We start from the raw sequence: 21985 nt of genomic DNA on the forward strand, positions 1-21985 counted from the left end.
CTCCTTATATGAACAACACTTCACTGCTGAAGTGCACTGCAGAGTTATCATCACACGATACATTGTTACTATTAGACACTACTGTCACACATGAGCATTATACGTGACCATCACGCTCAATTCTAAAAACTACAAGGCCTTTTGTGTGCTGAAAAACCAAGAGTTCACAAAGAGTTTCCATCTCCAATTGCTGATCTTAGTGCAGCATATAGCTGCAAGCTGGCAGCAAAACCGGATTACATTGCATCCGTTTTGCCCCCAAGGACACCCTGTATTAGAGCAGCACAGGGGTTAGCACTGCTGCCTCACAGTGCCAGGGACCCAGGTTCGATTCCGACCTCGGGTGACTGCGGGTGTGGAGTTTGCGTGGGTTTCCTCCGGGTGCTCCGGTTTCCTCCCACAGTACAGAGATGTGCAGGTTAGGTGGATTGGCCATGATAAATTGCCCTTAGTGTCCATAAAGGTTAGGTGTGGCTACGGGGATAGAGCGGGGGAGTGAGCTTGGGTTGGGATGCTCTTTACGGAGAGTCAGTGCAGACTCAACGGATCGGCTGACCTCCTTCTGCACTGTAGGGATTCTATGATTATAGCAAGCTATTAAAATCTATCGCAGGCTGGATCAGCAAGAACCCAGAGTCCTTGTGTTGGTTCTGCAATAGCTCATGCACTCACTCACACACCAAGTCCTTACCTGTAAAAGGATCTTTTTTTCCATGATTGAGCTGTAGTTCTCATGAATGTACTTCTCCTCCCAATCCTGCAACACATCAGAAGGGAGATTGAACAGAACACCATTCCTACCTGCTCCTTTTTCACTGCCTTTAGTCTCTGTATCAAAGTGAGCAACTGGGACCCTCAACATTGTCCTGAACAATTAGTCAGAGATCAATAAAATAAACTGAGGTCTGAATTTTTGCATCAGAATATTATTTTTGTCAAGATTTCAGTTGGTATTTTTAAAAGGAAAGTACATAAATATTGCAGTAATTGTAGCACAATTATTTGAACAATGGACTAGAATATATTGCTTCTTCTTCCTTACCCCTGCATTTTTAGAGGCCATTAGTTACACCAGGAATCATTCCACATTTTAGTGTCCTACTGTGCTCAACACTGGACCAGACTGGAACTCTGAAGTAACCCAGGCCTGCTGGCACCTCACGGTGCGTCACACACAACAATCTAGGTCATTCCCATTGCTCTACTTCAGGATTCCCACCAAATGCCTCCCCCCCCGCCAACCACCATTAATGTACCTGTGGGTTTTCAGAGATCTGCCATAGGTCATTGTGCAAGTGGTCAGTATGACTCTTCGCCACAGAGAGAATGCGTCCAAACTCAAGCTTGTTGGTGATGTACATGAAGATTCCCTGCAAAATCAAAGTGTAGATTAATCCTGACACTCGGAGACCAGAACTTCTAATCCCTGCCAAAGAGGCGGGATCCATCAGCATTTCCCACGTACAATCTCTCCAGAGGAAGATGCTCTGGCAAATCGCTCGATCCCGAGAGAAACAGCATTCTCACCTGTTCCCTGATGTTATGACAGAAAGCCATGTCCGCGTCCAGGTTACTAGCATGGTAGAGATCTTTCTCAGCCAGGACTGACTGCAGCAAAGTACCTTGAATCAGGTACACGCTGGAGATGTACGGAATATTCCAGAGACCACTGCACAGAATTAAGAGCACGTTAATCTCAGAAAACAATTTAAAACATTGGCACATTAATCAGCTCACTGTCCTTACTGAAAAGATACACGAATGTCAAATCACAACATCAGCTACTATTTGGTTTCTTCCGCCTGCCTGGATTTTCTTTGAATGATGGCTGTGCTGCAAATAGTACCAATATTGTCCCACTGGGGAAACTGCTACATTTCCTCACTATCCAGTAATAGTGAAACCATCGTCTGTAGGACCAGCCTATTTTCAAAAAAATATTCATTCATTCAGGGTGGCACAGTAGTTAGCACTGCTGCTTCACAGCATCAAGGACCCAGGTTCAATTCCGGCCTTGGGTGTCTGCCTGTGTGGAGTTTGCACATTCTCCCAATGTCTGCGTGGGTTTCCTCCGGGTGCTCTGGTTTCCTCCCACAGTCCAAAGATTAGGTGTATTGGCCATGCTAAATTGGCCCTTAGTGTTCAAAGGTTAGGTGGGGTTAGAGGGATAGGGTGGGGATCAGTATGGTGCTCTTTCAGAGGGTCGGTGCAGACTTGGTGGGCTGAATAGCCTCTTTCTGCACTGTAGGGAGTCTATTCTATGATATAGGCAACACTGACAAGGCCAGCATTCACTTCCCATTCCTTTACCCTTGAGAAGATAGCAGTGAGCTACCTACTTGAACCGTTACAACCTGTGTGGTGTAGGTACACCCACAATGCTGCAGGGGAAGGAGTTTCAGAACTTTGACCCAGCGATGATGAAGGAATGGCCAAGTCCTAAGATCTCTGCTCACCTCTGGGACATGGATTTAAATCTAACCCAGATTTATGGGAAGAAAATCGTTCTCCACCAGTCTTAATGGTTCAATGATGAGTTTGGAGTGGGTCTAAAATCAGCAGCAATCATCCAATGAGGAGCGAGCTTGACATGGATCTACGTCACGAGTTTCCCACACACAGATTTGCAGCAAAATGAAGCCCCAAAGAAGATCGATGCTGGAAATATTCTACTCCTGAAGTCAGTGTGATAAAGACATGTTGCTCAGACAGTACCCTGTGTCAGAGTCTGTGTGGCGCATGTGCAATAGAGTCTATCTTCAGCATCCTTCAACTCAATGAGAACAAAATGCTGCCCAAAACGTAAAGGTAAATAGTGCCACTATCAGGCTGACACGTCGAGAGAGAAGACACACGGGTTTTCAGTGCATTGAGGTAGTTTTGTGTCTTCAGGGGTTGAGTGACAATGTGTGAATGGAACATTTCTTTTTTTAATCTTTTTTAATAAATTTAGAATACTCAATTCATTTTTTCCAATTAAGGGGCAATTTAGCGTGGCCAATTCAACTACCCTGCACATTTTTGGGTTGCGTGGGCGAAACCCACGCAAACACAGGGAGAATGTGCAAACTCCACACGGACAGTGACCCAGAGCCGGGACGAACTTGGGACCTCGGCGCCGTGAGGCTGCAGGGCTAACCCACTGCGCCACCATGCTGCCGAATGGAACATTTGAAATGAAATGAAAATCGCTTATTGTCACAAGTAGGCTTCAATGAAGTTACTGTGAAAAGCCCCTAGTCGCCACATTCCGGCGCCTGTTCGGGGAGGCTGTTACGGGAATTGAACCGTGTTGCTGGCTTGCCTTGTTCTGCTTTCAAAGCCATCGATTTAGCCCAAGAGGTTTGAAAAGTTAATGCTCAATGTGGTAATACCAGGTATTGCGGTACCTTAGAGGTGGATGACCATTGGTTAGACCCAGGAGTCTACCATTGGCTGTTGTACATAGCTCTGCCCTGAGAGGCGGAGTATAAGAACCGGTGCTGTCCCAGCAGCCTTCACTTTCTGTATCGAATCTGCTGGGGAAGAGTTCTAGCAGATTAAAGCCTATTAGTTATGCCTCACCTTGTCTTGAGAGTAATTGATTGTGCATCACTCACATTCTCCGTCGCTGAACAACATCCACGTAATCCTCTGACCGGGCGTAATATCCATCAACACTGAGTGCCCCCCAGAAGTTTGACCACAGTTTCTTGTGGCGACTGATCAGAGGTGCCAGTACCGATCTACAAAGACCAAGGTCATTAATGACAATGCATCATACAGTTGGGGCTATTTCTGCACATGAAACAACCTTTATAATTCGTCAGCGATTACTATAAACTTCCATATCTGAAGGAATGCGGCCCCCAATTCCAATTCTACTCTAAAACCAAATATGCTGTTTTTACATCAATTCTTATACTTTTATTTTGTTTATCTGTTTCCCAGGTTATAGTAGCAAACACTAATTCCAGTCCTGATTCAACAATGTCAAGATTATCCACTTCTATTCCACGGAGTATTTTATAAGTGTCTAGAAGGTTACCCATTAATGTTGTAACCCTCCATGAAGGCACTTCTCTTCACCTCCCGTCCACGGGGGCGATAGAAATAATTAATATTGATCATCAAGGTTGTTCACAAGAGTTTGGGTTACTTCAGATCAGCCTTTTCTCAGGTGTGAGAGGTTTTCAGGGCCAGATTTACTCAGGAACATGCAGGCAGGGAGAGGCCATTTCGCCCCTCGAGCCTATTGGACCATTCATTGAGACCTCAGCTACTCGGTATCTTAACTCCATTTATCCACTTTGGCTACCTGTACCCCAACACCTTTGTCAAGCAAATATCAATCAATTTAAAATGTCAAATTATTAATTGAGCTTGCATCTACTTATTTTCATTCCATTATCCTTTTCGATTATCTTTTGTACCTGAATTTACTGCAGTTTTTATTAGTTCTGGCCATATTTCCACATAACAAAAACATCTGTTTCAGGAATCCAACCATACTCTGCAAATTTAAAATGTTTTGTTCGAATGTTTCCAGAAAATGGCTTAAGGTGTGGTTGAACATTAAAGTACTTTTATTATTCTGCAGGTTATTCAACAATAAATGTAATTTACACTTCTGCCTGAATTATATGGTTTCCGGTTTGGAACTTTTTTTGTTTATACAGAAGTACAGGATGCATCCTATTCACCTTTCTGGTCTGTACCTTGAGGACAGGGTAATTGTTTTTTTTAAATAAAAGATTTAGAGTGCCCAATTCATTTTTTCCAATTGCAATTTAGTGTGGCCAATCCAGCTATCCTGCACATCTTTGGGTTGTGGGGATGAAACCCATGCAAACACTGGGAGAATGTGCAAACTCCACACAGTGACCCAGAGCCAGGATCGAACCTGGGACCTTGGCGCTGTGAAACAGCAGTGCTAAACACTGCACCACCGTTCTGTCCCGGTCATTGTTAATGAATGGCACATAAATCATTCACGTCATGCATGAGGCTTATAGGCCTCAGTTGATATCCTGAGAGAGTTTTTTTAAAAATAAATTTAGAGTACCCAATTCTTTTTTTCCCAATTAAGGGGTAATTTACTGTAGCCAATTCACCTACACTGCACATCTTTTTGGGTTGTGGGGATGAGACCCATGCAGACACGGGGAGAATGTGCAAACTCCACACACAGTGGGCCAGGATCGAACCTCGGCGCCGTGTGACAACAGTGCTAACCATTGCACCACCGTGCCGGCCCGATCCTGAGAGAGTTTAATTCCTTTCCCCTCAGCATGGTCATTGGGGAAGAGCAGAGGAAAGTCTTAGGACAGAACAGATCTCTTGGATACAGGAAATACATGGCCTAACAATCCAGAGGGAACATTACCCTCAAATAAATGAAGAACATTTAAGTATTGAGATAAGACCCCTTTTCATCCTGTGACACCTAGTCTAGTTGATGAATCCAGTACTGTTGATAAGATCGTGTACACGGTACCAAAGACCATGCTATCAGCTGATGTTCCTGTTTTGAACATGATAAACTGGATTTTTGATGATTCCACACAAGGCTGTTTTTAGTTCTACCTATGAGAGGAACTGGAACCAGGTTGCTCAGTCTGTCCACCTAATGTTCTTGTTTTCTGTACTTTAAGATACATCTCTCGCCCGTCCTTCCTGACAGAAATCAACAATTTAGGGACTGGGTGTGAAGGGTTTGTTCTGACCTGTTCTGTTCTATGAGGTTCTTCAGGACGTCACGATTCTGCAGGACAACTTCGATATCAACACTGAAGTAATAATCACATGTCACATCTTGCCGGCACAGGTCACTGAAGTCAAACAATCGTACAAAACTAATTACAGCCTTGACAAACAGCAGTTCCAATTCACACAATCAGCTACACCAATAACAACAGGAATTTGCATTTATATAGTGCCTTTCATGTAGTAAAATATCCCAAGGTGCTTCACAGGAGCTGAATCAGACTAAATTTGACCGTGTCCAAGGAGGTGATATTAGAACCGGTGACAAAAGTTTAGCAAATAAGTAGCTTTTAAAAAGCATATTAAAGGAGGAGAGGGGGAGATGGAGAGGTAAAGAGTCATAGATGTTTACAGCATGGAAACAGGCCCTCCGGCCCAGCTTGTTCATGCCGCCCAGTTTCTATCATTAAGCTAGTCCCACTTGCCTGCATTTGGCCCATATCCCTGCCACCAAGCCCATGTAACTGTCTAACTGTTTTTTAAAGGAAAAAAAATTGTACCCGCCTCTACCACTGCCTCTGGCAGCTCATTCCAGATGCTCACCACCCTCTGTGTGAAAGATTTCCCCTCTGGTCTCTTTTGTATCTCTCCCCTCTCACCTTAAACCTATGCCCTCTAGTTCTAGACTCCTCTACCTTTGGGAAAAGATGTTGACTATTTGCCTTATCTATGCTCCTCATTATTTTATAGACCCCTATGCCTCCTACGCTCCAGGGAAAAAAGTCCCAGCCTATCCTTATAACTCAGACCATCAAGTCCTGGTAGCAAGAGGGGGAGAGGTGAAGAGGTTTAGGAAGGAAATTCCAGAGGTTACGGCCTTGACAGCTGAAAGGATGGGCATCAGTGGTGGAGCAAAGGGTGTATGGGACTCATAAGAGGTCAGCATTGAACACACATGTGTGTAACACACACGGTCACAAAGTCAATGTGTATATGTATACATATACATGTACAGCATGAAATGAAATGAAAATGAAATGAATGGAAATCGCTTATAGTCACAAGTAGGCTTCAAATGAAGTTACTGTGAAAAGCCCCTAGTCGCCACATTCCGGCGCCTGTTCTGGGAGGTTGGTACGGGAATTGAACCGTGATTCAGGCCTGCTTTGGTTTGCTTTAAAAGCCAGCGATTTAGCCCAGTGAGCTAAACCAGCCCCATGACACAATAATGCACACACTTGTGCATCCACAAACCACTAACACAACAATGAGAGGAACTCACAGGGGGTGATAGTGCGCCCGCGTTTACTGCAAGCGTAAACGACGACATTGGATGCAAAATCTTGCAAGAGTCGGGAAGCTTGAGATCTTGTTTCCCGATTTTCCCATCCATCACCGGTGATGTAAGGGGCGGGAACCTCATTTCAATGGATTTTGATACATTTTGATAATATTACCGGGCCTCCCTTCCACATGATTCCCCCCCCCCCCCCCACCCCTCACTGAATATTCAAATCACATTGGTGAGGTTTACAACAGTTCAGAAGAAAGGGATTTAGTGAAGGGGATCCCACCAAGGGCGCCAAGGCAGGACAGCTCCTGGGGCAGAGGGGCTATGTCTGGGCAGTGCCATCCTGTGCCAGGGACTGTACCAGGGGCCGGTACTCTTGGGAGCCCCATTGGTGGGGCAATTCCTGTTATTGGGGTGACTGGAGGGGGGGTGGTGGCTTGTGCCTTTGAAGGGCCAGATTGGCCAGTGACGGGGTGGGGGGTGGGGTGGGGGCGGAATGTGCCTGGGAAGGTGGAGAGGTGGGAAACTTGCCAGTGAAGGTAAAGGGGGGGGGAACCTGTCAGTTAAAGTGGGGGAGGAGGGGCGTCTTGCCAGTGAAGATTGGGGGGGGGGGGGGGGGGGGGGGGGGGGGGGGGCTTGTCACTTTTGTACTGTAGCAACCACAATAGCCAATTTGCTTGTGGTCCCACAAACACCAATGAGATAATGGGCAGTTAATCTGTTTCAGTGACAGTGAGTGTGTGAGCGATTAATATTGGTACAGAACACTGGGGAAAATTCCCTGTTCTACAAAGTAGTGCTGTAGGATCCATTATGCTCAACTGTAAGGGTAGATTGGGTCTCGGATGAGATTAACATCTCATCCTAAAACATAGTGCAGCACTCCCTCAGTGCACATCGAACTATCAACCTGGATTATGGGGCCAAGTCTCTGGAGCTTGAATCCACAACCATCTGACTCGGAGGCAAGAGAGAAATCCACTGAGTAACAGCAGACGTTGTGTCATGATAGTGAATGACATGAGACTCCATTCTAATTGTCAGCCGTCGTTACTCACATCCCCATGTTCCGAGCATCTGCAGTGGCGATCTCCTCATTGGGTCCAACTGCTTTCACACTCTGATACCCGTCCCCGTATTGCTTTATGAACTCCCACACATGCTGCTCGTGGTGGGTTTGCTGGTAACACAAAAAGAGAGGGAATGTCTCAGTATAATGGAACAAATTCAAATTGGACAGTCCCGCTCCAGCAGATGCTGAATCTCCTCCAACTACATAATCAATCAGAATATCAGGCAGCGGTTACAGAATGTTACAGGAATAATTGAGTAAACAAAGGGAAGGCTCAGAACTGTCTCCACTTTTCAGCAAGGCAAGGATGCCAAAAGCAGGGTACAAAGATCAGAATATGAAATAGCAGGGCTGGAACTAGCCCCATCTCCAGCACTCACCGTGTTGTGGATGAAGATTCGGAGTTGTTTCTTTGGGAAATTTAAATTCACTAGACGTTCAAAGAAATTCTCTACAAAGGGCGTCAGCTGCTCAATAAAGATCCCAATGAGGACGGTGGGAAACTCGCTGTCCTAAAGAGGAGGAAAAAAACCAAATAAATAATAAAATTACCCACCAGTTTGCACAATTATCAACAGATTTTCACAGTAACCTCATTGCAGTGTTAATGTAAGCCTACTTGTGACACTAATAAAGATTATTATTATTAAATCGGGATTGCAGATCCTGAGAATGTGCAATTCATTGCCAGATTTATCTCTTGGATGGGCTCTGTGCGGAGACCTCAGAAATATATCTACTCCAGATTGCTGAGCCTTGCAGCATCAATACCATAAGGCCCAGGTCGCACTGAACCTATGGACATCAACACTATCAAGCCCAGGCATAAGAGTGCTTGAGACTGACACTGTGGGGAGGAGGAAACACTTCCTGTACCGGCTCACTCAGCTGCATCTGTGCAACATACAAAGAAAAGGAACCAGGATCTCTCACCTTCTTTCCTTCCAAACTTATTGTGTCTTTTTCGCATTCTGTGCAGCCAGTTTCAAAGGTCCAGACCTTTGGAATGTAGTTCCCCAAGTAGTTCAGCTGCATCTTAAAAGTAAAGAAATTGAACAGTTAGAATAATCTGATTGAAACAGAGAGTGCATGCGACTGAGTAAGAGAAAGGGGTAGAGAATAGTGGTAAGAATGAAAGACGGGTCTAAATTCTCCATCGGGATTCTCCGTTTTGCCAGCAGCTCGGGGGTTTCCTGACGGCGTGGGGCTGCCCCACGATGGGTAACCCCATTGACCAGCCGGCGAAACGGGGAATCCTGATGGTGTGCCGCACCAGGGACGGAGAAACACGCCCAGGGAGTAGAAACAGAGTTGTGAAAGTGAGGGATAAGTGTGTGAATGAGTGAGAGGGCATAGGGACAATAGTAGACGAGAGTGAGAGGCAGAGATGTGATCAAGTGAGAGAGTGGCAGCGTCAGAGAAAGCGGCAATGGTACAAGGAGGGAGCAAGAGAAGAAGAGAGACAAATTGAGAATGTGACACTGACAGAGAAAGAACTGCAGAGAGATGGAAAGTGAATGACTGGCAGAGAAAGTGACGGACACAGTGAAAGAGAGTAAATGCCAAGAATGAAAGGGACATTGTGAGTGAGTATGACAACAAATTGAGATAGAGGCAAATGAATGGTAATATCACAGACAGAATTACATAGAAGTGCAGCTCAGAAGGAGACCATTCAGCCATTAAGCCTATGTTAGCTCTTTTGATAAAATTGATCCATTTAGTACCATTACCCTGCTCTTACCCCAAAGCTCTACCAAATACCTTCAAAATTTTAAGTACTTCTATCAGGTCTTCCCTTAGTTTTGTTTTCTCCAGCTACAAATACCAGCCCATTTAGTATTTCCTGATTGTTGTACTCCCTCAATTCTGGTAACATGTTTGTAAATTTTTAGACACTTTCTCCAATGCTTCAATATGCTTTTAGTTGTACGGCAATCAGAAGTGCACTCAATACTCCCAAGTGGAGTTGTATCAAGTTTATAGAACTTAAACATTACTTCCCTACTTATCTATTCTATTTTTCCAAAACTGAAGCATTTTGTTTACATTGGTCTCATTAATTTGTGTAGTTACCTTTAGTGATTTATATTCCAAGATCTTTGTTATACCATTCCCTTTAAGTGGCCTCCTTATTTCTCGTACTAAAATTAACCATCTCTCACATTGTTATAATTGAATTGCACTTGCCATTTATCCATCCACTTTGCAAGCCTGTTTACATCTACTTGCATTTTAATTCAGTCTTCCGAAGAATGAGTCATCTCCCCCAATTTGGTAAAATCCATAAATGTTGACATTATACCTCCAATTCTCAAGTCTATATCATTTATGTATGGTAAACAATAGTAGGTCCAGCACAGATCCCGGTGGGAAATTACTTCCTATCTGCCAATCTGAGAAACTTCCTTTATCTGTTACAAGCCTTTGTTTTCTGTTTTGTAGCCAACTTTAAGTCTGTTCGACTTTCAGGCCCCTGACTTGACATGCCTTGTCTTATGTGAGCTTCTGAATATTAATGTATACCACTGCACTATCCCCGATTGATATTGCTCCTTCAAAAAGTCAGTGAAATTGGTTAATAGTGAAATTCCGATTGAAATCCACTCCAACTATTATTTATGGGCCATAATTTTCTGTGCCCCCCCACAACCACCACCCCCATCCTCTCAGGCCCGGTTCTAAGATGGGGGAAGGGCAGGGGCAGGAGTGCACTAGGTGAGGGGGTGGGGGGCACATTGCAGAGATGGGGAGAGGGGGACGTAATATAGCATGGACAGCATTCCCCCCGGAATCCCACCTGCCCAGATTTGAACCTGATCTTACATTGGGCAGACAGGGTCTTGAACAGGAAATCATTAATAGAAAGAGTGTGAAACACGTAAGAAGCAATTGAATGCCACAATGCAGGATGTTAGAATTTCACTAGATGGTCTGAATGTCCGTCTTAATCTGCAATGAATTTTTGATCATGACCACAGTGCCGTACCTACCTTTGTGGGGCCGTTTCCATGGATGATGACAGGCAGAGTGTTAAATGCCATGTTTCGTGCTCTCACTTGATTATCCTCAAATTTCAGAACCACTTCATCTGCCAATCAGAGAGAGACCAGCAAATGAGAGAAAGTCTGTACACAACTAAATTCTTTCTCTACAGAAGGAACCTTCACTCTTAATCCATTACTTTAATTTAGTTCCCTTAAAGATAAGTTATTAAAGCCGCCACCTCAAAACAAAAGGCTGGATTCTCTGGTCCCCCAGCCACGTTTTTCTCGGTGGCGTGCCGTTCGCTGGCGGCAGGATTCTACACTCCCGCTGCTGTCTAATAGGGTCTCCCATCGAAGCCACCCAACGCCACCGGGAAACCCTAGGGCGGAGGTATGCTGCCGGGGGGAACAGAGAATCCCAACGGCTGGAAAATTCCAGCCTAGATGTCCAAAACTGCAGATGTAAGAAATCTGAAATAAAGTCAAGTTCTGGAAACACCAATGATTGTCTCTGGAGAGAAAACCTCAGACATTAGTCTCACCCGCCAACCGTCTCCAGTGCTTTCTGTATTTAGCTCTCTGTATACTGAGAGGAGAAAACATACTCAGTTGCAATCTCAGTCTTTGCTGGCAGCCGACATATAGGCAGCCAAACTCCATTGTCAGCTGCAGCCTGACACCAGGACAGCTCTGCCCAAATTGGTAACTTGACCGACACAATTCATATTTGTTCCAGCATCTCAGGCAGCCACAATGACATTTACTTCCTGGTGACATTTACTGGAGGGGGGGGGGGGGGGGGGGAAGAGAGGAGGAGGAGGGGGGAAGAGAGAGGAGGAGGGGGGAAGAGAGAGGAGGAGGAGGAGAGAACCCTCACCTACCCAGTGCTCCATTCAAATTCTGGAATATCCGGCACCTGTGGTCCAGGGTAATATTCAAACTTGCCTGCAGAAATAGTAGAAATAAGGTAAACATGAACAGGAGGATCCCACTGCCTGAATGGACAGAGAATTACTGGTTATAATATTACTGACTGTAACCTGCAATGCTCCACTGTTACCCACTGTATTCTATACTCTTTCCATAATGTAAAGGTCTGGTAAAAACGGGGTTAATGTGAGACTGAATAAGGAGGCACATGACCCAGAGCTAGGGTGAGTGTGGTGTTGGCCAGAGACACATTAGACATGGAGCTAGCTGCTGGCCTGTACCTTTTACTGCATGCATAGACATGCTGTTCACATAAAAACAATTGCTGTTCACATATTAGAAAAAAGAGTATGAAGTCTTGCTAACCCTAATTTCATTTCATTTCAAATAAATTCTTCCACGGATTCTGTACTGAAAGAAGTACCCAACTAAAGCTACAGACGCAGAGAAAATTTACCAGAGAAAGCCCCAGACAGAAGCGCCTGGAAACTAAAAGCACATGTCTCCCTGCAGCAGAAGACTCCATAGACTCTCCCGGAGACATCCAGCTTCAGCATGCAGAGCCCATAGCCTGTAAGGGTGTGTCTTTTTAACTTCCAGGCTGCAGCCAGTCCCGAGAAGCCCTTTTTGCTAATTCAGTCAGAAGCGCAACTTGAATGAAACCCATCATTAATTCTGCTCACCGACTCTCAACACATGGCCACCAAGTTCCAAAGAAAAGAGAGAATGTTTTTAAAAATAATTACCGTACTTAATTCTCAGTAACCTCACGACTGTCTGAATCCTTAAACTGAAAGCAAGGGGTTAATTTAAACACCTCACCACTTGCAACTCGACATCACTGAATAAATCAAGTTGGCAGCCCGCTGACCCATGCAGCCATTGTTTAAAATAAATTCAGCCAAAAGCGCAGCCTCGCCATTTTACAAAACCCGCCAAAACTGGCAAGCATGGGAACGCCCCTTCAGTCAGGCGAGGAGGTGGAACGAGCCATCGGCCTTCGAGGGAAGCAGCACGGTGACTGTTGACCTCCAGCCCAGGGCTGAGGAGGGAGGGTGGGAGGCAGGCAACCAACCACAAAAAGGTAGGCCAGATAAAGCCAGCACTCAGCAGCAGCCAGGCAGCCAGCCAGGAGCACACACAGTCGGTGAGGCTCGAGACTCAGCTACCCAAGCGAAAGGTGTATGCAGTTGGGAGGTGCGAGGGCCAGACAGGTGTTTTCGGGAAGAAGCGGGGCGGCTCGACCAGGGGCCAGGGTTGAGAGTGAGAGGGCTCAGCTGCAGCCAGACCAGCGAGGGCAAGAGCAGAGGCCAGACCAGATAGCCAGCAGCAGCAGCCAGTGAGACACCCATGCGAGCTTAGGTCATCGAAGGGAGCAGCTTCACGGCTGGCTCGACCCCCAGTCCAGGGTTGAGGAGCGAAAAGAAAATTATTGAAAAATCATATTTGTTGAAATTAAGACAGATCAGTCAATATGAAGAGACATTATGGGCGCAATATTTTGGAAAAGTTTTTAAGTATCATTTGTGGCGGGTTTTGCTGGGAGTTTCCCGCCGGCTCTGTGAGCAAGTCACCCACCACTATCTAGTTACACATCAGCGAGCTGAACTTGCTGGCCAGACCGGCTCCTCAGAGGTTAGGCCATCATTTTGAAAGCTGCCGTGATCTTTAAGTGGGCTTGTGGGCCCCCCCAATCCTTCCCCATGGGTGATGTCACCCTCCACACACATGGACATTACCCCTCAACCCCCCAAGTGATGACATCTCGCTATGGGGTCGCTGAGGGGCCCACCTTTTCTGGTCTTCGCACACCTCCTTTTGTCCTCCCCCACTTCCAGGATGCATACACTTCACCCCCCCCCCCCCAACCTTCCAGAGGCCCCTTCATACCCACCTTGCATCCCCCACCCTTCATACCCCCCTCCACCCTCCTTTCATGGGTGTCTCCCCCAGGCCCTGACCATTAGCAGTGCCACCCGGCCACCCTGGGACTGCCATCCTGGCACTGCTCCTGCCAGGATGGCAGTGCCAAGATGCCCACATTCCAGTGAGCGGGCCAGAGAGCCACCCTGCCCTGTCCCTGACCATCCAAGGGCTGCTGAAGGCCCGGAAGACCCCCCAGGTGGTGTTGTGTGGACCAGTACTGAACGGCGCCCAGCTAGGGACTCCCTGGGGAGGCCGTTAGGTGCTGGGCGCCCGGTAGATCACGGGTGAGCACACTTAAGTGGGTTTAAAACTGACTTAGGTGTGCGAGGCTTGGTCACGCCTATTGTTGGCGTGATCCTGATTGCAACACCTTGCGAGGTCTGGATAGATGTCACAAGGAATACCTGCTGCCGGGAAGCCCTATGAATCTGGCAGTCGGAAACGCAGAAAGCTGAAGGAGAGGCAAGAGGAAGAAACTAACCAAAAAGACAGTTTGGCATTTTACTTTAAAAGGTTTGAAGTATTAAGCAGTGCCCAAACTGCACACACATCCTCAGCAACAACATCCACCAAACGTTTCGGTGCAAAATCTCGAAACTGCACTGGGTCCTTTTATCCTTCTTTAGCAGCAGGGAAATCAAAGCCATCGTCTGTGGCAAGACACCCCTGCCTACCGCATCCTCGAACATTCCCGCCATCAGCAGCACCAGTTTATCCTTAAATTTCTTATAGAATTCCACCAGTCAGGTCCCACTGCCTTTACATCCTCCCAATCATCTCCTTCACTTCCTGCTCCCCCACCGGCCCCTCCAAGCCTGCCCTGTCCTCTTCCCCCAACCTGGGCCACCAGCAGCTTCCCCATCTTATCCCGCACCTGGACCATCTCCCTTGCCGCCATCTCCCTCTGGAGCTGGCCGGCCAACATACATCCTGCCTTCGCCCAATGCTCATAGACTGCCCCCCTCACCCTTCTCAGCTGGCACACCGCTTTCCCCGTGGACAACTGGTCGAACTTCGCCTTAAGTTCCTTCCTCTTAGCCAAGAGGGCCGGGTCCGGGTTCCCCGCGTACCTTCAGCATCTCCTCTTATCAATTTAAATTTCTTTTTATTCTTTTAAATAAATTTAGAGTACCCAATTCGTTTTTTCTAATTAAGGGGCAATTTAGCATGGCCAATTCACCTAGCCTGCACATCTTTGGGTTGTGGGGCGAAACACACGCAAACACAGGGGGAATGTGTAAACTCCACACGGACAGTGCCCCCCCCCCCCCCCCACACTATTATCTTGTGGGTTTCCAAATCTGGAATGGCACCCAGCACCCTCTTCACAAACCCCACATCATCCCAGTTGGGACCATATATGCTCGCCAGCGCCACCAACCTCCCCTCTACCGCTCCCGTTGCTATCACGTACCTGCCCTGCTGGTCCGCCACCATTCTCTTCATCTGAAACCTCACCTTCTTGCTCACCAATACCGCTACCCTCTGATCCTTACTATCGAACCCCGAATGGAAAACCTAACTCACCCAACCCTCAGCTTCACTTGGTCCTTCACTCTAAGTGGGTCTCCTGCAGCATCACATCGGCCTTTAAGCTCTTTAAATATGTAAAGACCCTCAACCTCTTCACCGGCCCCCCCCTAACCCCCTCACATTCCACATTGCCATTCTGTAGTACGATGAGTCAGGAACATTTGACAAGTTCAGCAATACTGACTGTTGAAAATGTATCCGTACAAGATTTTACCTATGATAATGTTATTGAGATTTTGTGAAAACAAAGTGCAGAAGAAAAACTATCTAAATTGCCATGGATCGCAAACAATTGATGAAGCAAGAAAATCAAAATCTCTGCCATATTCTCCAGTCTAAATTCTGTTCTTCAAAAGAGAACATTTGCCAGTCTGATACAATGGTTGGTGGTCACATGCAGACAGTTATATCCAGTTAATAACTGCCACCTCTGTTGCTCTCAATACGGACCTTCAGAAAGTCTCTTCTCTTCTGGACAAAGGACAGAATCCTGCCAGACAGTTGCAGCATAGCCACTGATATTAGACTTGGGATGGACACTCTACTTCATTGGAGTATTTTCTCTTGCTGCCCTGGACTTTTTCAGGTTCACAGCATCGGCTGATTTCTCCATCCCATTGCTCATCAGCCAGTTCTTGTTGGTTCTCTTCAAGAGACACAGAACGCAATATTGACCATCTCTACTGTCATGCTGACAATAGGGGACGGCACGGTGGCACAGTGTTAGCACTGGTGCTCACAACGCCAGGGTCCGGGGTTGTTTCCAGCCGTGGGTGATTATCTGTCTGGAGTTTGCATGTTCTCCTTGTGTCTGCGTGGGTTTCCTCCGGGTGCTCCGGTTCTGTCCCACAATCCAAAGTTTGTTTTAACATAAGAGAAACCTATTGGTCAGAGTCATCACTCCTGGGGTGAAGTATCCTTTACTCAGCTTCACAAATTCAAAAAAATTGTTGGTGTCCAGTATCCTAACAAATGTTGGGATCTGGTCTGGTAGCCCAAGAGATTTCAATTAATCAATTACAGGATTGTTTTCATAAATTAAAGAGCACTAAAGCAGTTAAGCAGTGATTTAGGGTTTTTGTGGCTTGCATTATGTGAGTTGAGGGTGGGCAGGGTCAGGGGGGCATTGACGACATTGGGGGTGGAGCATGATGTCATTAGGGCAGGGCTTGACATAATTTGGGGCAGGCTGCCGTGTCACCAGAGGGCAGGGCGTGATGTGGGGTCCCTGCAAAGTGGGAGAGTGTGGGGCCCCAAAAAATGTCAGTCCATCTCTGCAGGCATGGGTCAGCTTTCAGCAATGGAAGAAAAGAATGAAAGTGTACTCAAATGCCAGTCCAACCTCCAAGGCAACAAGAACCAGAGCAAACAGAGCCTGTCACTCTCCTGACCATATGGTAAAGGAGATGTGGAAGGGTTATTAGGCCTCCACACCACCTGAACCTTTATCATAAAGAACAGAGGAGGTATTGTGAATGTTTTTAAGGCTAAAGATGTAATATAAATAACATTGGAATAGCATTAATGCTGTAACAATAAGAGAAATACAGAAGAATTATATCATTGCAAGACTTGAAGTAAACTCCTGTAATTCCATATCCATGGGATAAAGACATGGGGAGGTGTAGTTTAAGCGTCTGGTATTTACGGGGTTAATGAGACGGAGTACACAACCGCCCCACAGTGATCCACAGCTGAGGTCAAGTGTGGTGTTATTGGCCAGAAAGGTATTAAAACGTAGACACGGTGGTAACTCCTTGCCTGTACCCATTTACGTAGATATGTATATAGTTACAAGTAGGTAGACTTGCTGTTCACATACAGAAAACTTCCTTTACAGACACGTTCTGTACCCAACACATTTGTAACGCTTTCAGGATTCCCTCCCATTCCTTACCCTCTTTGCCGGATCCAGGTATGTTTTTGTGTAGAAGAGTTGGTCATCTTCTTTATCCTGTAGATCCCAGGGTTCCACAAGTTGGTAAACATTCGGAGCAAAGCCAATAAATCCTGAAATTCCCAAAAGAATTTATGAAGTTACATCATACCCTTGCACTATAATCCTGATCCTACCTCACCCAATATTACAAAGGGATTGGAACAAAGGAACACAGAGTTGCTTTAAATATGCACAGGGACAAACTTGTGAACACCTATTTGAATACAGATACACATCAATGCAGACACCTGTACACATATGCATACAAAACACACAAAACCTCATTCACACATAGAAACTCGACATGCATTTCTGTACAAGCACAAGTTGTTTTATGGAGGCACATACATAGCATTACACAAACAAGCTGCTTTACATAGAGATACAAATCAAATCTTACGGTGTGCCTAGTGCACTCGGAGGCTAAACACTGAAACTCACCTCCAGAATTGAGGAATCGTTTGCCATCCCGTACATGAGGGTACTGGACTTCAAGATGGCGATTGGGCCATATAAAAGCCTCAGCAGCAAAGACCACATTGTGCTTTGCCTGATGAAACTTCTTCAGTAATTCCTCAGGCCCTGAAGCAAATATGACATCATAACTGCAAAACATCACAAGATTAGGCAGTGAAAGAAAGGAAGACGTGCATTTATATAGCACCTCGCTCTACCTCAGGGTGTCCCTAACTGGTTTTGAAGTGCAATAACATTTGCAATGCAGGAAGGATGGCAGCCAACTGGCACACAGCAAACACCCACATACAGTAATGTGTAAGGAGGTCATTTGTTCCAGTGTTGTTGGTTGAAGGATAAATATTGACCAGGACACAGTGGTGAACATCTGCAGAATAGTAGTCTGGGATCTTTCACACACACGAGAGGACGGACAGAGCCCACCCTGCATTGCGAGATTAGCCTCATAGCCCCACTCTGTCCTGGAAGAGCCCCACAAGACAAGGCTCGAGAAAGAAACTGCTGGAAAATCTCAGCAGGTCTGGCAGCATCTGTAGGGAGAGAAAAGAGCTGGGGTGAGATTCTCCAACCCCCCCGCCGGGTCGGAGAATCGCTGGGGGCAGGCGTGAATCCCGCCCCCGCCGGTTGCCAAATTCTCTGTCACCGGATATTCGGCGGGGGCGGGAACCGTGCCGCGCCGGTTGGCGGGCCCCCCCCCCCCCCGCAATTCTCCGGCCCGGATGGGCCGAAGTCCCGCCGCTAAAATGCCTGTCCCGCCGGCGTAGATTAAACCACCTACCTTACCGGCGGGACAAGGCGGCGCGGGTGGGCTCCGGGGTCCTGGGGGGGGGGGGGGGGGGCGATCTGGCCCCAGGGGGTGCCCCCACGGTGGCCTGGCCCCGCGATCGGGGCCCACCGATCCGCGGGCGGGCCTGTGCCGTGGGGGCACTCTTTCCCTTCCGCCTCCGCCACGATCTCCACCATGGTGGAGGCAGAAGAGACTCCCTCCAATGCGCATGCACGGGAATGCCGTCTTCGGCCGCTATCGCTCCCGCGCATGCGCCGCCCATAGATGTAATTTCCGCGCCAGCTGGCGGGGCACCAAAGGCCTTTTCCTCCAGCTGGCGGGGCGGAAATTCGTCCGGCGCCGGCCTAGCCCCTTAAGGTTGGGGCTCGGCCCCCAAAGGTGCGGAGCATTCCGCAGCTTTGGGGCGGCGCGATGCCCGACTGATTTGCGCTGTTTTGGGCGCCAGTCGGCGGATATCGCGCCGTTTCCGGAGAATTTCGCCCCTGATGTTTCGAGCCCAGGTGACTCTTTGACAAAGCTAAAGATAGAGAAAGTGGGAAATATTTATATTGTGGAGTGAGAATGAAAGATGAGCCATAGCCACAGAAATCCAGGGAAACCGGGTGCTAATGGCCACAGAAACCAAGGGAAAGTGTGCCAATGGCAGTCCCCAGAGAGAACAAAAGGTGTGAAAGGCCAAACTGCAGAGATCCAACATCAGAGGGTAAACTGTGACAGATGTAGATGTGGGGGGAGGGGAAGGGGGAAGCAAAGGCCACGCTCATTGACCTGTTAATTCTGAAGAACGGTCGATGAGCTCAAAACATTTACTGTGTTTCTCTCTCCACAGATGCTGCCAGATCTGCTGAATTTATCCAGCATGTTCTGTTTTTTTTAATTATTGTGGTCATTAAGTTGTGTAAGCTCCAGGATGTTCCCTGCCAGAAGCGTGGCCTTTGCTTCCCCCTCTTTCCCCTTGCTTTCTGTGGCTGTTAGCACCCCGTTTCCCTGGGTTTCTGTGGCTATGACTCATCTTTCATTCTCACTTTCCTTTCTCTCCCTACAGATGCTGCCAGGCCTGCTGAGCTGTTCCAGCATTTTCTTTTTGGTTTCAGATTCCACAGTAATTTGCTTTTATTTAAGACAAGACTTTACCTGTCCACAAACAGAATAACAAATTCCTTTTTGGTGGCATACAATTCCAGGGCTTGCTTGAGCATCCGTACTTTCTGTCCACCTCCTGAGGTTTTTGCCACATCTCCACCTGTCCACTCTTCCCCCAGACCCAATACCTGGAAACACAAAAAGGAACAATTCCAACAGTTAAACACCCAGAGCTGGAACAAGGCAAATATTTAATTGCCTTCAAATGCCAGGCCAGGAATGAGCCACTCCACATTTTGAGAGCAGGGATTCAGTGCTGAGCAGACGTCAGCTAAAGTGTTCTGAAACTGTTCGTTTAAGACCTGTTCTAAATTGTCTGTCAAGGCAGTAGGGGTGTCTGAGCTTTCTCTCATTTCCGACCCCTGGTTGGGGGAGGAAGGGTGCAAAGGCTGAGCTTAGAAGTACTGTACTTTGTTCCAATGGAGATGTGACCTGTGTTACATATCAACCAGCAATTCCTCACAGGGTGCTAGCCATTTCACAAGAGCCTGGCTGAGATTTCTTTGTTGGATTATTGCACTTTTAAAGTGCTGCTGCCAGACATTTGCACAACTCTCAAACAGCTGATACTAACAGAGCCTGTGTTTGGAGCCAGGATTTATCCAACAATTCTGAAAACATCCCTTTCCCAACCACATATCCCCAGGAAATAGGAACAGGAGTAGGCCGTTTAGCCCCTCGAGCTTGCTTCGCCATTCAATAGGATGATGACTGATCTGGCATTCCTCACATTCATGTTCCTGCGCTTTCCCCGTAACCCTTGATTCCCTCCCTGATCAAGAATCTATCTATCTCAGCCTTAAATGTACACAAGGACTCTGCCCCTACAGCTCTCTGTGGCGAGGAGTTCCAAAGACTCACAACCTTCTGAGAGAAGAAATTCCTTCTCATCTCCGTCTTAAATTGGCACCCCTTTATTCCGAGACTATGCCCTCTGGTCCCAGACACTCCCAAGAGGGGAAACATCCTCTCAGCATTTACCCTGTCAAGGCCCTTAAGAATTCCATATGTTTCAATTAGATAGAGTCCCAACCTGCTTAACCTTTGCTCATAATACTATCCCTCCACACTAAGGTCATCCTAGTGAACCTTCTAGAACCGCATCCAATTAAATAATATCTTTCCTTAAATAAAGGGACCAAAACTACTCACAGTTCTCCAGATGTGGTCTCACCAGTACCTTGTACAATTGCAGCTCGACTTCCCCCCTCTTATAATCCAACCCCTTTGAAATTAGGGCCAATATTCCATTAGCCCCCTGATTACCTGCCGCACATGTGAGTTAGCTTTGTTTGTTTTGTACACAAGTACTCCCAAGTCCTTTGGTGTTGCAGCTTTCTTCCATTTAAATAATACTCTGTTTGTTTATTCTCCCTTCCAAAATGAACTTCACAATTACCCACATTATACTCCATTTGCCAACTTTTTGCCCACTTACTTAACCTATCAATACCTCTTTGCAAACTCTACCCCTCTCTTACCTTTCTATCTGTTTTTATGTTGTCTGCAAATTTGGCTCCAGTCATTCGCTTCCTTCCTCCTCATCATTTATATTGTAAACAGTTGCGGTTCCAGCACGGACCCCTGTAGAACCCCACGGGTTACAGGTTGCCAACCTGAAAAAGAACCCCTATCCCACTCGCTGTTTATGCCCATTAGCCTATCCATGCCAATATACTACCTCCAACACCTTGGGGTCTTATCTTATGACTTAACATTTTGTGAGGTAACAACATTTTGTGAGGTAATAGTGGTTAGGCTAATCGGCCTATAGTTACCTGCTTTTTACATCCCTTCTTTTTTGAGTCGGGGTGTAACATTGGCAGTTTTCCAATTCTCCAGAATCCAAGTATTTGTGGAAAATTACAACCAATGCATCCCCTATCTCCATAGCTACTTATTTTAGGATCCTAGGATGCAAGCTATCAGGGCCTGGGGACTTATCTGCCTTCAGCCCCATTAGTTTGTCTAATACTACTTCTCTTGTGATGGTGAAGATATTTAATTCCTCCCTTGTATTCTTCAGTATTAATGGGATGTTCAAACTACCTTCCACTGTAGAGACTGATGCTCACATTAAATATCTCCCCAGATTCATTTCTAAGCAGCCGATGTTCACTTTGATCTCTCATTCAAACAGAACAAACTAGCCAATTAGAACCTTAAAAACGGAGTGAGCGGCCGGGTTGACAACAGCCCCTAGTTGTCAGAACAT

The 21985-nt window shown here is 46.7% G+C and overlaps 1 protein-coding gene across 3 annotated transcripts in view; it reads right to left on the bottom strand.

The window, feature by feature from the left end:
- The window catches only part of plod1a (procollagen-lysine, 2-oxoglutarate 5-dioxygenase 1a), a 46846-nt gene that overhangs the window by 11571 nt on the left and 13290 nt on the right, over positions 1–21985 (bottom strand). For all 3 annotated transcript variants that reach the window (XM_072478175.1, XM_072478177.1, XM_072478176.1), the window contains exons 3-15: positions 19762–19898; positions 17805–17968; positions 17322–17434; positions 11917–11980; positions 11042–11139; positions 8982–9083; positions 8429–8560; positions 8035–8156; positions 5706–5810; positions 3600–3725; positions 1528–1669; positions 1257–1370; positions 692–757 (exon numbers count right to left, since the gene is read on the bottom strand). In XM_072478175.1, the coding sequence (XP_072334276.1) occupies positions 692–757; positions 1257–1370; positions 1528–1669; positions 3600–3725; positions 5706–5810; positions 8035–8156; positions 8429–8560; positions 8982–9083; positions 11042–11139; positions 11917–11980; positions 17322–17434; positions 17805–17968; positions 19762–19898 (1485 nt within the window). The remainder of the gene's footprint in view (positions 1–691; positions 758–1256; positions 1371–1527; positions 1670–3599; positions 3726–5705; positions 5811–8034; positions 8157–8428; positions 8561–8981; positions 9084–11041; positions 11140–11916; positions 11981–17321; positions 17435–17804; positions 17969–19761; positions 19899–21985) is intronic.

This window comes from Scyliorhinus torazame, chromosome 16 (assembly GCF_047496885.1).
Source record: "Scyliorhinus torazame isolate Kashiwa2021f chromosome 16, sScyTor2.1, whole genome shotgun sequence".
Classification (NCBI taxonomy): Eukaryota; Metazoa; Chordata; class Chondrichthyes; order Carcharhiniformes; family Scyliorhinidae; genus Scyliorhinus; species Scyliorhinus torazame.